Source organism: Pipra filicauda, unplaced genomic scaffold, assembly GCF_003945595.2.
Source record: "Pipra filicauda isolate LSUMZ 115617 unplaced genomic scaffold, ASM394559v2 scaffold138_size1969278_pilon, whole genome shotgun sequence".
Classification (NCBI taxonomy): domain Eukaryota; kingdom Metazoa; phylum Chordata; class Aves; order Passeriformes; family Pipridae; genus Pipra; species Pipra filicauda.
Window position 1 is genome coordinate 842,305 of NW_024103862.1, and position 13,211 is coordinate 855,515.

At 40.5% G+C, this 13,211-nt stretch overlaps 1 protein-coding gene across 4 annotated transcripts in view; it reads right to left on the bottom strand.

Moving 5' to 3' along the window:
* Positions 1 to 41: 41 nt before the first annotated feature.
* The window catches only part of LOC114002263 (cytochrome P450 7B1), a 223,530-nt gene continuing 210,360 nt past the window's right edge, over positions 42 to 13,211 (bottom strand). For all 4 annotated transcript variants that reach the window (XM_039378420.1, XM_027748159.2, XM_039378421.1 and 1 more), the window contains exons 5-6: positions 8,327 to 8,505; positions 42 to 4,386 (exon numbers count right to left, since the gene is read on the bottom strand). In XM_039378420.1, coding sequence (XP_039234354.1) covers positions 4,090 to 4,386; positions 8,327 to 8,505 — 476 coding nt within the window. In that variant the 3' untranslated portion in view covers positions 42 to 4,089. The remainder of the gene's footprint in view (positions 4,387 to 8,326; positions 8,506 to 13,211) is intronic.

The following is a 13,211-nucleotide window of genomic DNA, read 5'->3' on the forward strand; positions in this document are numbered from 1 at the left end:
AAGTGTAAACATAAGCTGGAAAAAAATACCATGGACAGTCATTCAATATTAAAATATATATATTCCTTTTTATTGCTTCCTTGAAATACAAAATTTATTTAAGATGTTAGATTACTAAAATAATGAAGTTTCAATTTTGTTGCTCAGAAATTCACAATTTACCTTAGTCAATTTACGAGCCTGAATGATGGATATTAACTATTAAAGTAGAACCTAGCTGTTGTTCGTCTATATACAAAATGTCAGTTTGCACAATTAAGAGCACTTCACAGTCTTTTGAATGACAGAAAGTTCAGTAATGACAAAATAAAAGATCATGTATAATTCTACAAGAGAAATTCACAGACCAGTAATTATTCATAAAAATAGCAGTGCCAAAAGTAGTGACATGCAACTGACTTAAAAGCATAAACTAAAGAACAACGCTTACATGGTTTTATGTTAGTACATTAGAACATATTGGCAGAGATATGAAAGTCTAATTTACAAACAGGTACACATATACTGGATGGTTTTTTAAGTAATAGCTTATAGCAGTATTGAGTGCCAGCATGAAAATGGAGAAAACACAATCTGTAAATTACAATAATAATAATAATTAAAAAATGAGATTTTAGCATTCACATTAGTTCATGATAAATTAACTTTTCTTCTTCAGTGTTATAAAGGGCTGTATTGACTCTATAAATCCATTTTATATGAGAAAAAAAGGTGCTTATATATATTTTCTAATAGCAAAAGATACTATTGATACAGCCATAGATATCAACAACTTACAGTGAGAGGCTGGTAGTGACCAGCTGAGTCACATCTCAAAGTGATGAGTGAATGCACCATTTCACTGGAGGAACAGCAGAGAAATTCACGGGGTACCCATGCACCCCTCCTGCCTGACCCTACACCTGCCAGGTCAGTGGATGCCAGACACTGCTGGGCTGGCAGGGCAGACCCCCCTGCTGAGGTGAAGAGCTGGGACAAGGAAGAACATGTCTGACTGCCTCCCACCCCCTTTCCCGGCAGCCCCACTGGCACCTGAATGCTTGCAAATGGCACTGCTATTTCTGTTTAGATGATTTTGCCATCTTAGTGCTCCGGCAACGGACACCAAGAACTGGTTGCTCCTGGGTACTGCACCAGAGGAGATCATCAAAAACAGCATTGTGCCCTGCGTTATGAAACGTGCTCTCCTTGGCACAGCACTCTGTGCCCAGCTTGGCTCCAGGTGGGACTTCCAAGAATGCTGCACCCTTACCCTGTTGTGCTGCCTCAGTTTATTGACCAGAAATACCAAAACCAGGGGCCTTTGAATCCCAGCTCCATGGAGACTGAGTGACTCCTGAGACAGAGCAGCTGCTGGCTCTCAATATGTCATCTCCTCAGTTACTGACTGCATGGACCCAAAGGTCTTAACATTTCCTCTGTCCTGCTCTAGCTGTCGTTGCTTTAGATGGGGGTGAGGTTTACTTCCTCTGCAGCTGGGGTATGCCAAGGTATTGATGCATTGCTTACCAGCAAAACCAATCTACCAGGAGCCTGGGTTACCAGGAACACAATTCCAGGACAAGCTGGGTAGGCCCTGCTTAACATTTGATTATTTTAGTGCCTGAGCAAAAAGAGCATATAACTTTTTTCCCAGCAAAATGCTGGCCTCTTGTGCAGTGCAGAGACCGCTCTCCAACTCTGACGCAAGGCCTCCAAGTGTCTTCATGGAGGTTTCCTGCAACTCTTGGGAAAGATTCTGACTATTCTTCTTTCTTTCTTTCTTTTTTATTTAAATGGAGCATACCCTACAGATTTAATTTGCTATTTTGGAGACAATTGAGTTCTTCTTTTAATTTCTAAATAGATACTATACCAACTGATCGCAAACTAATCTGAAACTACTAATGATTTGCATGTCCTTTTGGCACAGTCCTATTATGCCCTATCAAATTATGCAGAAGCCAGTGATATTCTAATTCAAAATCCTAAAAATAGAACACAATTATAAAAAGGAGTCTTCTGTTTAAAACAAATAACCACTGTTATTTTCACAGTTGCCTCAGGTTTGTTTTAAAGTTGGATGCCAAAGAAAGATTTATCATAACTGTGGTATGAGACATTTTACAGCTTACATTTAAGCAATAATGGAATACAGTCAACAGTGTAATGATATCAACATTTCCTCTCCCAATAAACCAGGCTCTAATGACCAAACTGGATTGTGAGCTACAGCCGAGTACAGAATAGCTTCTACAGAGTAACTGCAGGAGTAAGTAACCTGAGTACAAGAATCTCTCCATAAACCCCAATTTTATTCTGTGGCACAAAGCAATAATCAGCTTTTGCTGGTAATTAAATGTTGAAGCAAAGTTAAAGCATTGAATTAACCGCAAAGCCCATTTAATGTAAGTGTACTCCAGACTTGTAGACATTATAGATACTATATATGAATAGAAAATGTTTATCCAATATATCTCACAAAACCACAGTTTTCTCCTTGGAATGTGGCTGTGCCAATCTCTGAAAGCCTTTCTACGGTTACTGATGCTTATTTAGGGTGTGTGCTTTACACGAGTAACTGAACAAGCCCCTACATAGAAACAATAAATAATAAACAATTCTACAGTTTTCATCCATAGATCATCAAGTCCTTCAGAGATGAGTAAAATTTCTGATTTTGAAAGACTTATACTGGCACATTCTAAAGAGAGATGGTTTTTGGGAACACAAGGCAAGGCCCACAGACATGGCTATTCTCCCATCACAATTATCATCTTGGCAAATTGAGACTGGACAGTGATGAGAATCCTTATCAGTCTCCAAAGTGATGTTTGGGAAGAGAGACAGGGTCTAAAATCTCAGATCCTATGCACTAGGAAATTGATTTTTGAAACAAGAGCTGGTCACCCAGTGAAGCAGGTTGGGCAGTCAGCATGCAGACAACTGCTGTGGCTGCCCAGAATTTTCACTCACTCAAATTTTGGCCCCAAGGAAAAGCCTACTTTCCAATTTTGCAGATGGACAAGTCTGTTTCCAAACACAGGTCACACCACTCTGCCTATTCAAAACTTAGGCACAGTAAAACAATATTAAAAAGCAGTTTTAGATACCACATTTGCCCTTGAAGCCCTCTTCTTCTTTTGCCTTTTTAGAGAAATGGACAAAGGTAAAAAATAGTCAAAATAAATGCATGAATGTGTTACTAAGAAAACAGTGAGACAAACAGAAGGTAATTTTTGAGATGACAGAATCATTTCAAACAGGGTCATATATTTCCTCCATGAAGAATATACCTCTTTTGGCTCAAAAGCCAAAATAGATAATTTAGGCTTGATCCAGAGCCTATTAAAATCAACAAAACTTCCTTTCTGACTTTAAATGACTGCAGGAAAAAAAATATATTTAACCAGTTTGCAACAAAAGAAATAGTAAGAGAAGCAAAGCATTCAACCTCAGTACATAAAACTGAAGTTAGAAATGTGTTGCCAGTAAGACATTCTTGCAGATCATCTTCCACCACCCCACACATCTTCCATCACATCTTCCAAATAAGGGCTAAGACTCTCAAGACCATGAAGGGAACAGAGCAAATAAAAAGTTAGAATAATAACCATTAGAAATGCTTTCACTCCCTAGAATTAAGTTCCCCCTTTCTCACTATTATGCTTCTTTGAGCAGATGCTGAGACTCCTCCAGATGATGGGTATATGGGACCTCCCAACCTAAAAAGGGTGAACCCCCAGGACAGAGGGCTACTGAGCCTGTTTCCCATATAAATAGCCTGGATTCAGCTTGCTCTCATCCTCCCTGTAAATCCTGCTCATCTCATGGCCAGGAGTATGGGGATCCATCTTGTAGGGATGCTGAGCTATTTACTTGGCCAGAGTCTTGTCATCTCACCTCACTTCTCACAACTCAGGTAGGACAAATTGAGGTTGCATGTCCCTGCATCTTATATCTACCTCCAGCCCGATGGCTTTTCTCCTTAGAAACAAAGAGGAAGGAGGTAAAAGCAGAGAGGGGAAAAGCAAATGTTTTCAAAAATGTAAAGCTGAGTGATGAAACAGAGCAAACATGGAGATTAGTAGAAGGCATATAGACAGCTGCTCAATTTCTTAAGGACCTTAGCTTGTAACGAAAGGCAATATCAACGTCTGGCAGGAGGATACCAAGGCCCATACGACTGTTATCAAGTCTGACAGCTTTGTTTTCTGCTAGTTCTACATCAAAATGAGACAATAGTATGAAAAGAAACATCTTCATCTCATTCATTGCGAGGAACCTCCCTGGACACATGCTGATCCCAGAGCCAAATGGCATTAGAAAATACTTCAGTTTTCTTCCTGCCTTGTAGAATGTTGTTTTCTTCTTTCCATTCTCTATGTATCGATCGAACTTATACTCCTGAAAATAAAAGAGAGAGAGACAGCGTGATATCTAACAAGGCAGTTACATGAGCTGCTTTCTTTGCACAATGGTAACGCGTCTGAAACCCAGAAAATAAGATAAAGAGGAAGACAAGGAGCTGACAGCTTCTTCTTTATACTTGGTTCCCTCAAGTTTCATTAACTCACATTATCTTTCCTGCAAAGAACACTCCTTAAATCCACTTACTTAGCTTAGCCCTTTTTCATCAAGCTCCTTCAACTTCCACATCTCATCCACCGAGTGTCTGGCCTGTATTGATTGTAATTAGATTTTGACCGCTTTGTAGCAGGGACAATGAACCTTAGTGGAAGGACAATTTTCTTGTAAAGCATCATACGCACTCAGTGTGGTACATACATCATGAATAAGGATAAACTGACAAATTCTGCAAATGCCTATGAATAAATTAATGCATTGCACTGATCTTGCTCTTGCAAGCTAGAGCAAAATCCATCCTTCTTTTGCACCTAGTGGTGCAGATTATTTGAAAACCAGATCTGATGCTTTGCAGTCAATTTTCATTTCAGTTGGAGATAGTTGCTGCTTAATTTGCCACATCTTTCCTTCAAATGTTTTGCTCCAGAAGCTGTGAGTAAAGCAGGACAACTACAAAGTAAGGTTTGAGGTTGTACTTGTAACCTACGTTCCATAAACTGAACATCTTTCTGACCAATTTCCAGTAGCAGGATCCCTGTGTAGAGATCGTTCACGTTTTTGAATGAAGGAGATCTGGCATCCTCACTCAGTCAATGGCAAATTAACCACTTACAAAACCCTCCTGCATGCTTTGAATAAAAATGACAGACACTTCTTGCTTATGGTCACTCATTAGCATTTGTCCTGCTTTGCATACATCTGCTATAGCAGCAGCCATTTGGAGCTGGCTGGGAACAAGTCAGTCAGACAGAAACCGACCTCAACTGATTACAAAAACCCACACCACCGTTAAAAACACACTGATACTGATTTACCCATCAGATTAAAGGCCCTGAAGACCATGCACTGCAGGTCTTGCTGTTGAGAAAAGACAGTGTCAGGGGAGGTGGTCTATGAGAAAGGGAACAAGTAGAAGGTGCACTGGATGTAACTCTGGGTGCTGAAGAACAGGAGCCTGTTTCTCTAAATGGCAGAGGCCTGGATATTCCACAAAAATAAAGGTGATTCTATGTCTGCTTCCACTGACAAGTAATGCTTTTCAATCTCTTTGAACACCTCAGCCAAAAGGAAGCATGCCCTTATCTTTTCCCCTGGGAAGTTATTGCTTCACTTGAAGTAGCACAGTAACAAATGAAAGCCCAGAATAACAACAAGATTCACTTCCTGAAATCTAAATCCTGCCGATCTAAAAAAACACCACTAAATATGAACTGCAATAGCTTAAAAACCCAACCCCACTCAGAGCTGTTAGCTTTGTTCAAACATTTCCACAAGGTGCACTCCTGGTGTCTGGAGCAATTAAGAACTGTGGTATTGAACACACAGACACACTGGGTCAAACCTTATGCTTGCTTTGTCATAATAAAAGCCTTCTGAGACTTGTACTTGCTTTTAACAAAAAATAAATTGGTGTCTAAGGAATTGGGAAAGCAGAAAACAAGTGTAAGACAGGAATGTAACCAATGACAGTGACTCAGGCTTGTGCTGCTGAAGCCCCTTGAGTTGAGTAGCGTTTCCTTAAAAGCTAGTTCACTAGCTACATAAAGACTAACTTTTGACAGTGAAGAAATTTTCAGCCATGCACAAGGTCTCCTAGAAGAGACAGGGTGGCTCAAAGCAAGGAAGAGGTGAAGCCAGTGAGCAAAGACAGGCGATGAAGTTCTGTGTGGATGGCCTGCTACGGGTATTATGAAAACTGAGCAATCTCCTGTGATTGATATAAGTCAAATCTTGTATTTAGCTTTGTTTGGGAAGTCACCACACAGGGTTTCCTGCAGGGTTTCCTGATATTTCACTCAACAGGTTTTGCAGAGTTAATTTACTGAGCTCCTCAACTAGCTGCATTAGGATTTAGGGGTTCACTTATCCACTTCGTAGAAAACTGACTCATTTATTTAGGCCTTGATGAGTGGAGAAAGAGGTCACCAATATATGCTTACACTTATACAATACGGTGCCAAAGCAGAAGATAGCTTGAACTTAAATTTATGTATCCAGGAGAAAAAGCATTGCTACAAAATTATCTCGTCAAGCTGCCTGTTTTCCCAGGAAAAGTTTTCCCTAAATACATGACAAGCTCAAGACTGCACCTTTCAAAAAATTCATTCTCCATCTCTATCTGATCCTCAGTAGTTATTGTTGAAAGCACACTGCATATTTTAAGAACCAAACAGAACAGTGATTTCCCCACTTTTCGAGAGGGCCCATGTGCTGAAATCAATGTACTGCAATGTGTGGATTGCTCATTCACTATCAAAAAGATAAAATATATGAACTAAAGCTGTACTGTGAAAGCTGAGCAGAGCTGATACTAAGCAGATATATTCAAGCAATGGAAATATGGTAATATATTCCGGCAATTATTGGATAAGGGAGGGGATCAGTTTCCACACTGATGCTTTTGGTCTAGGACCTAAACAAACAGATGGACTTTTGACAAATCAATAATGTTCTCCAAAATAAAGTGTTAAGAATAAAATGAAAAAAAAGCTTATTTGTTAGCTGCTATCTATCCTTTTAAAGGATAAAACTATTAAAAAACTATTTGCCAGTAGACAGATTATTTTTAAAATCCTAATTTTTTTAGCAGGCTTTATCTTCATTTCTGGGTGGGGACAGCCAGCAGAACCCTCCTGGAAGTAATTTTAATTTTCATGGCTCCAGTGTTCATCCCAGTGACTACACCTTACTCCTGCTGACTCCAACATGCTCCACACCTCCTCTCACTGAGGCTGGCAGGGTTCCTGCACAGCGAGATGCTGTCCCACACCAACCAGACACTTGATTCTCATCTTTTCTCTGCAACCTCACATCTTTAAATCCCTGAAAGGGAGAGCCTCAGGGAGCAATGTCTCTAACATGGGCTTTCTACAAGCATGCAAAAAAATCTAGTTCTTATTTGCCTCAAATGCCAAGGATGGAAATCAACATGGGAGACAGCCATTTGCTTAGGAATATAGGGGTGTGGAGTGGATCAGGTACAAGCTCTTGCCTCTGAGGCAGAGGAGCCATTTAACAGCCTCAGCGTTGCACCCTTGCTCTTCCTTGCTCTTCCTCTGTGGCACCCTGGGCTGGGGACAGCAATCTGGGGAGCAACCTAGCCGAGAGGACTATTCAATTTGCATGCAGGTGGTGAACTTCTGAAGCCGTATTAAGGCTGAGGCAGGGTGGATTAATTTCGAGTCTTTGATATTCATTAACTCCAGCGTCAGAGAAAAATACAAGGAGATGACACAATTACCCTCCGAGCTCCGCTGCAGAGCAACAGCTTTACAGTCTCAAGTTCACAACACTCTAATTGATCAAGAAGGGGTGAATCCCTACGAAGGGAGGTGAAAAAGCATAAGGCTCAAGTAAGACACTGCTATTATAGGGCTTCAGAGAGTCAATGATGCTTTGCGGGCACTTAGCTAAATGGCCCACATTATTTGCTATTTAAACCACCTTCTATTATTCAGCCCTCCTTGGGTATCAAATGATCCACTGCCAAACAAAGCCCACATTTAGCCTAAAGTTTATGGTAGTCAATGTGCAATTGTCAATTCCTTTGAAAGCAGTCGCAGTCAGTCTCATCACCATATTTCTCTTCAGGCCGTGAATCCTTTGACCTGTAGGGCTGTAGAAAATACATCTGAAAGTAGGAAGATTTGTTCCACAAGACGGAACAGCAGTAAAAAAAAAAAACAACCCACAGATCACAAACGGCTTGGCTGCTTCGATGTGCCTGGAGTAGAAAGAGTAGCACCAGCTGAATGTTTACCTTAGGATCTTCATAGACCTCAGGGTCCATGTGTAAAATCTGCGGGTAAAGGGCTATCCAGTCTCCTTTCCTCAAAACGACTTCTTGATTCCCTTCAAGCTTGAGAACAAAATCCTCCTGGCTGATGCGGATGTTCATGGAGGACGAGCACATCCTTAAACTCTCGTTTAAGGCACTCTCTGCGATTAAAAAAAAGCAGAGGAGGGGGGGAAGCGTCAGAAATATGGGAGATGACTGGAAGTTATACATGGCTACAGCTGCTTAATCTCGACGGGTTTAGTAGAGCAGACTAAAGGAAAAGAAAGGAAAAAAGCACATAAACCAACCAAACATAAAGCAGAGATCAGGAGGAGGCAATAAACACCCCCGCAGGGTTGGGGTGGGGCAGCCGGGATGCTGAACCTCCCGATGTGATTCTCACTGATGGTGCTGAGAAATCCTGTCGGTTGTAAGCAGCACCAAGTTTTGGGTGAAAAGTCATTATTCAGGCATCATGTTGAAAACAACGCAATAAAAAGATACGAACGCTTTACGCATTTACATATATTTTGGCGGTTGCAAGCAAACACCAGCCAAAGCATCCATGGAGCTGTTTAGCTTGCTTTTCAAAAGCTGTTGGATGTAATGGCAGGACTATATGTTAGAAAGATCATTCTGCTTGTTAATTCTGCAGTCATTCTGAGAATTTTTAAATGTATTTTCTTTTCAATGCGCTATGCTGCCAAATGATAGTGTCTGTTACGGTCAGAGTGAATGAAAGCAATTCATTATTGCTTGGTAATTTTAAGAGAGAAAGACACTTCTAATTGAGTAAGAGGAAACAAAACATAGTTCTTTCAGGTTTGGGGAAAGCAAGATTTCTGTCTCCACCATCACATTCTGGAAGGCTCCAGAAGCTGAATGTCCTTGCTTTCCCAGTGGCCTTCACCTTTTGCTCCTAGCACGACAGATTTTATGGCTAATTTCCGGCAATTTATCCTGGCAGTTTGAGGAGGAATTCCTTTGGGAATAATATGCATAATTTGCATAAATCATTCTGATAGCATGTATATCAGCATGTAGCTCCTGTCTAGGGCTGCATCTCTCACTTTGTAATCAAAACTGACTATTTTTCCACCAGTGTGTATGGGCACTGTTATATGTGACTTGATTCCTTCCAATCATTAGTGTGAAAAACAGCCTAAAATGGGGTTTCATGTGCACGTAGTAATCCATTTGTGTCTGCATTTACATTTTGTGATATCAAATAAGCCTTCTCTAAGTGTTCACCAAGGCACTGCAATTGCTGCACCCAAAAGGTTAGTTTATTAGAGACAGTAGCTACCCAGTGTAGATGCCTCTGAAAAAAAATAATAACAAACGTTCTTTCACTAAAAATTAAATCTGGTGCAGCATGCATAGCAAATAAAGTGGCCCTGGATGCTTTCTTGCAGGAGGTTTTTCCTTAAGCATGCATTTGTCTAAAGAAATGAGGCTGCGGTCAGCTTTGTGTGGCCAGCGCCGTGATTCAATGTGACGTACAGTGAGTCTGTGCATATTCTTTTGGACTGCCTTCGTTACTATAATCAGGCAGAGTCAAATCGGCTTGTTGGTGACGAAGCCAGAAAAGAACCCTGGTTCCAGAAGATGGCCTCTACTGCGGATAGCCACAAGGCACCTGACACGATAGATTTCAACTGGCAGCGCTCTGGCAACAAAACTTTGCACGGTACAAAGGAAGGGTCCACTCTCTGCTCCAGACTGCCTTCAACCCGCGGAAAATGAAGCTGGTAACTTCATGCTGGTCCACCATTTAGGAATGGTGGTGACATGCATAGCAACAGCAGAAATCAAACAGGGAAGAGGGAAGGAGGGAAAGAAAGAGAGAAATAATTATTAAAATGATGCTGCGAAATAGCAGGTTTATGTTTAACCGCCCAAGCGATGCGGTCACATCCTATCGGTGGACATTCTCCCACAAAACGCACAGTCCCTGCCCGCTGCCAGATCCCAAATGACAATCGGGCAGCATATCTTATGTAGAAGTTAATCACAATAATGGAGCACAAAGTGTGGCTTAGCGGTCAGATCGTAAATGACAAATCTGTTTTACCTTCCAGTACCAGTTATGTGGGGAAGGCAAGCTTGGCTCTTGCTCTGAGCGATCATGCCGATAATCATTAGATGACAAAAGTAATGAGTCACATTATGATCAACAAAGGAGAATGGAGCTTATATGGCTTTGCAGGCTTACATTAAAAAAATAGACAGTCAGCTTTCCACAAATGCCGGAGCTATACATTGAGAGGAATGACAACTGCACAATAAAACTGCAGCCTTTACTTGCAGTTGTCATAGTTCAGCAGACACCAGCCATCGCCGCTGACAGACCAGCTGGGTAGCTTGGGAGGCCTTCCATTCTGCACCGTGAGGTACAGTAAATTATCTAGCACGGTAGAGCAACATCTGTTTCTGTGCTTGTGCCGAACAAACAAGGCAATTTAAAGCATACCAAGGGATAACCAAGCAGCAAATGAACATGACCCTCATTTTTTTCCTCCCTTCTTACACACATGAGATGCTAAACTTCACTGTGTGAGCGCTACATAAAGAAGCCAGGCTGTTGTTTGATAAGGTGTTGTCAGAGAGATTTTACATATTTTCTAGAGAGAGAGAGGGGGGGAAAAAAGAGAGAGAGAGATATCTCTCATAGTATTGTTATTCTTAGAATCCTCCCACTTCTCTCTTCATTTCTCTTATACTAAAGCTAGCACTCAGCTTCCAATTCATTCTAGACTTTTTTTTTAAAAAAACTGTTTCAATATACTTATAAATATTCAGTCTTTAAACCCTAATTTGCTATACTTAGTTCACATGCCTTCAAGCATTTGTCTTCCAATTTCCACTGAATAAATGCGTACTAATGAGAAATAGAGCAAGCTGCTGAGGCAAAGCTGGGTGACTTGAGCCTGGCCTGCCACCAGCTTGTGATAGGCAGGCAAATTGAGTTAAAATGAAAAGTCTTGTCAGCTGAAATACAACATGGTAGCCAAACAGCAAGCTGTCAATCATCCAGCCAAAACAAGGGACTGCAGGTAATAAAAGGTCATTGCGAATCATAAGTGCATTTGGCTTTCGTAGGGAAGTTAATTTTAATTAAACATGATCTCTATCGGTAAATGTTTTATAAAACTTATTGTGCAATAATGGATTGTTAATTTTACACTAACACATAGCAGGTAATAGGGTATCATAATTATTAGAGTGTATTGTAGGAAAATAGCTATTGAGTATGCAAATATTTGGGGGGGTCATTTACCCACAGGCATCATGGTGTGCCAACACAAACGATAATTTGAAACAAGTACATTTGCATTGTACAAAGAACTAAATGGTACTGCCCAGCCCATTCCAGAAAAATATATTTATTTCTTTCAATCCAACCAAGGATTTTAATGCTTAGCATTTGTGTTATGAATATGCACTCTGTATTAGTTGTTTTTGGGTTCCTATCCTTTCTCATGTACAAAACAATTTTTCAAGCTGTGCTTTTTTTGCAGGAAATATCTGGGATTCAGCAATGACCTGAGGCAAGAATACTTCACCATATAAATGAATGGGCTAATATTAAACAAACGAACTGACTAAACATGCCTAGCATTAAACATGCACTAAGTATATCTCTGCTTTACCCTTGGCATTTTCATTATAACCATTTTAACTGACAGACCATTCTCATGTGTCCTTTGCCATGTTAGAACTCTCTTGTGAGACATAACGACTAACTTGTCTGTGCACACAAATACACGTTTGGATTTTAGGATTGTATTGTCCTACGTATACAATACGAAGTGTGCTGCCCCAGAAATGCCATCAGAAAAAGATAACGAGGGCCAACATTTGCTAGCTTTGTTTTGGGTTAAAAGTGCTTTAGTTTTTTTGTTTAGTTGTTTTGTTTTGTTTTGTTTGTTTGTTTGTCTGGTCTTTTTTTTCTGCCCCCTTTTTTTTTAAATTAAAAAAATCACATAACTGTGTTTAGAATTCAGGAATAAATCAGGCCATGTTGTTCTCTTGACCCAAAGAACCTGACCACAATAACAATGCTACTTCCCGAGAAAGACTTTTAGCAGTTCATGCTTGTTCTCCATTGAATGAGGAATCAAAAAGAAGCCTCTTGTTATAGTAGGCCAAAAAGAGGACGAAGAATCAGAGCGCTTAAAACAGGAGAATGAGATGACAAGGTGATGAACATGCAAGAATCCCACCTGGCCTGCCTTACTCAAGAGCAGGGACACAAATCCCAGTTTCCTATGCCCCGGGTTGGCACAAGGGGAGCAGGAAGAAAAGCTCAGCCTTGGAGGTTTGGGGTCAGCGGCCTGAGCCTTCCTGCTACAGGGGAATTTTTGGTGTGCAAACAATGCAATTTGGGACCTTTGTCCCACCTCCACATTTATTAACAAAACATCCCTTTTCCCCTTTCCACCGAAGCATGACTTTAATTCTCTTATGGTACAGATTTTTTTTCTATATTATTATTTTATGGGACAGTATCCAGCCCTTTATGACTTAAGTGCCAGAAGGATTGAAATCGAGCTTCTGTTCATATGACATTATGTTTAACATGATTATAAAATTTAACAAAAGTGTTACAAGAATACTACAAAGTAGGATGTGGCACTTCCCTCTCAACACATAAATCAAATGCTACCAAGGTACTTCAAGATTTCAAGGAGAAGCAGAGAAATGACACAGTTAATGTTTTAAACTGTTCATACCGTTTTGCACCAGATGGTTCTAGTGAACTACATGCTTTTATCTTCCTGATTCCTACACTTCTGGGGAGCCTTTTTTTCCCCTTTTTTCCCTTGCCATTCCTATCTCAGTCTCCAAATACAAACTAAATTCT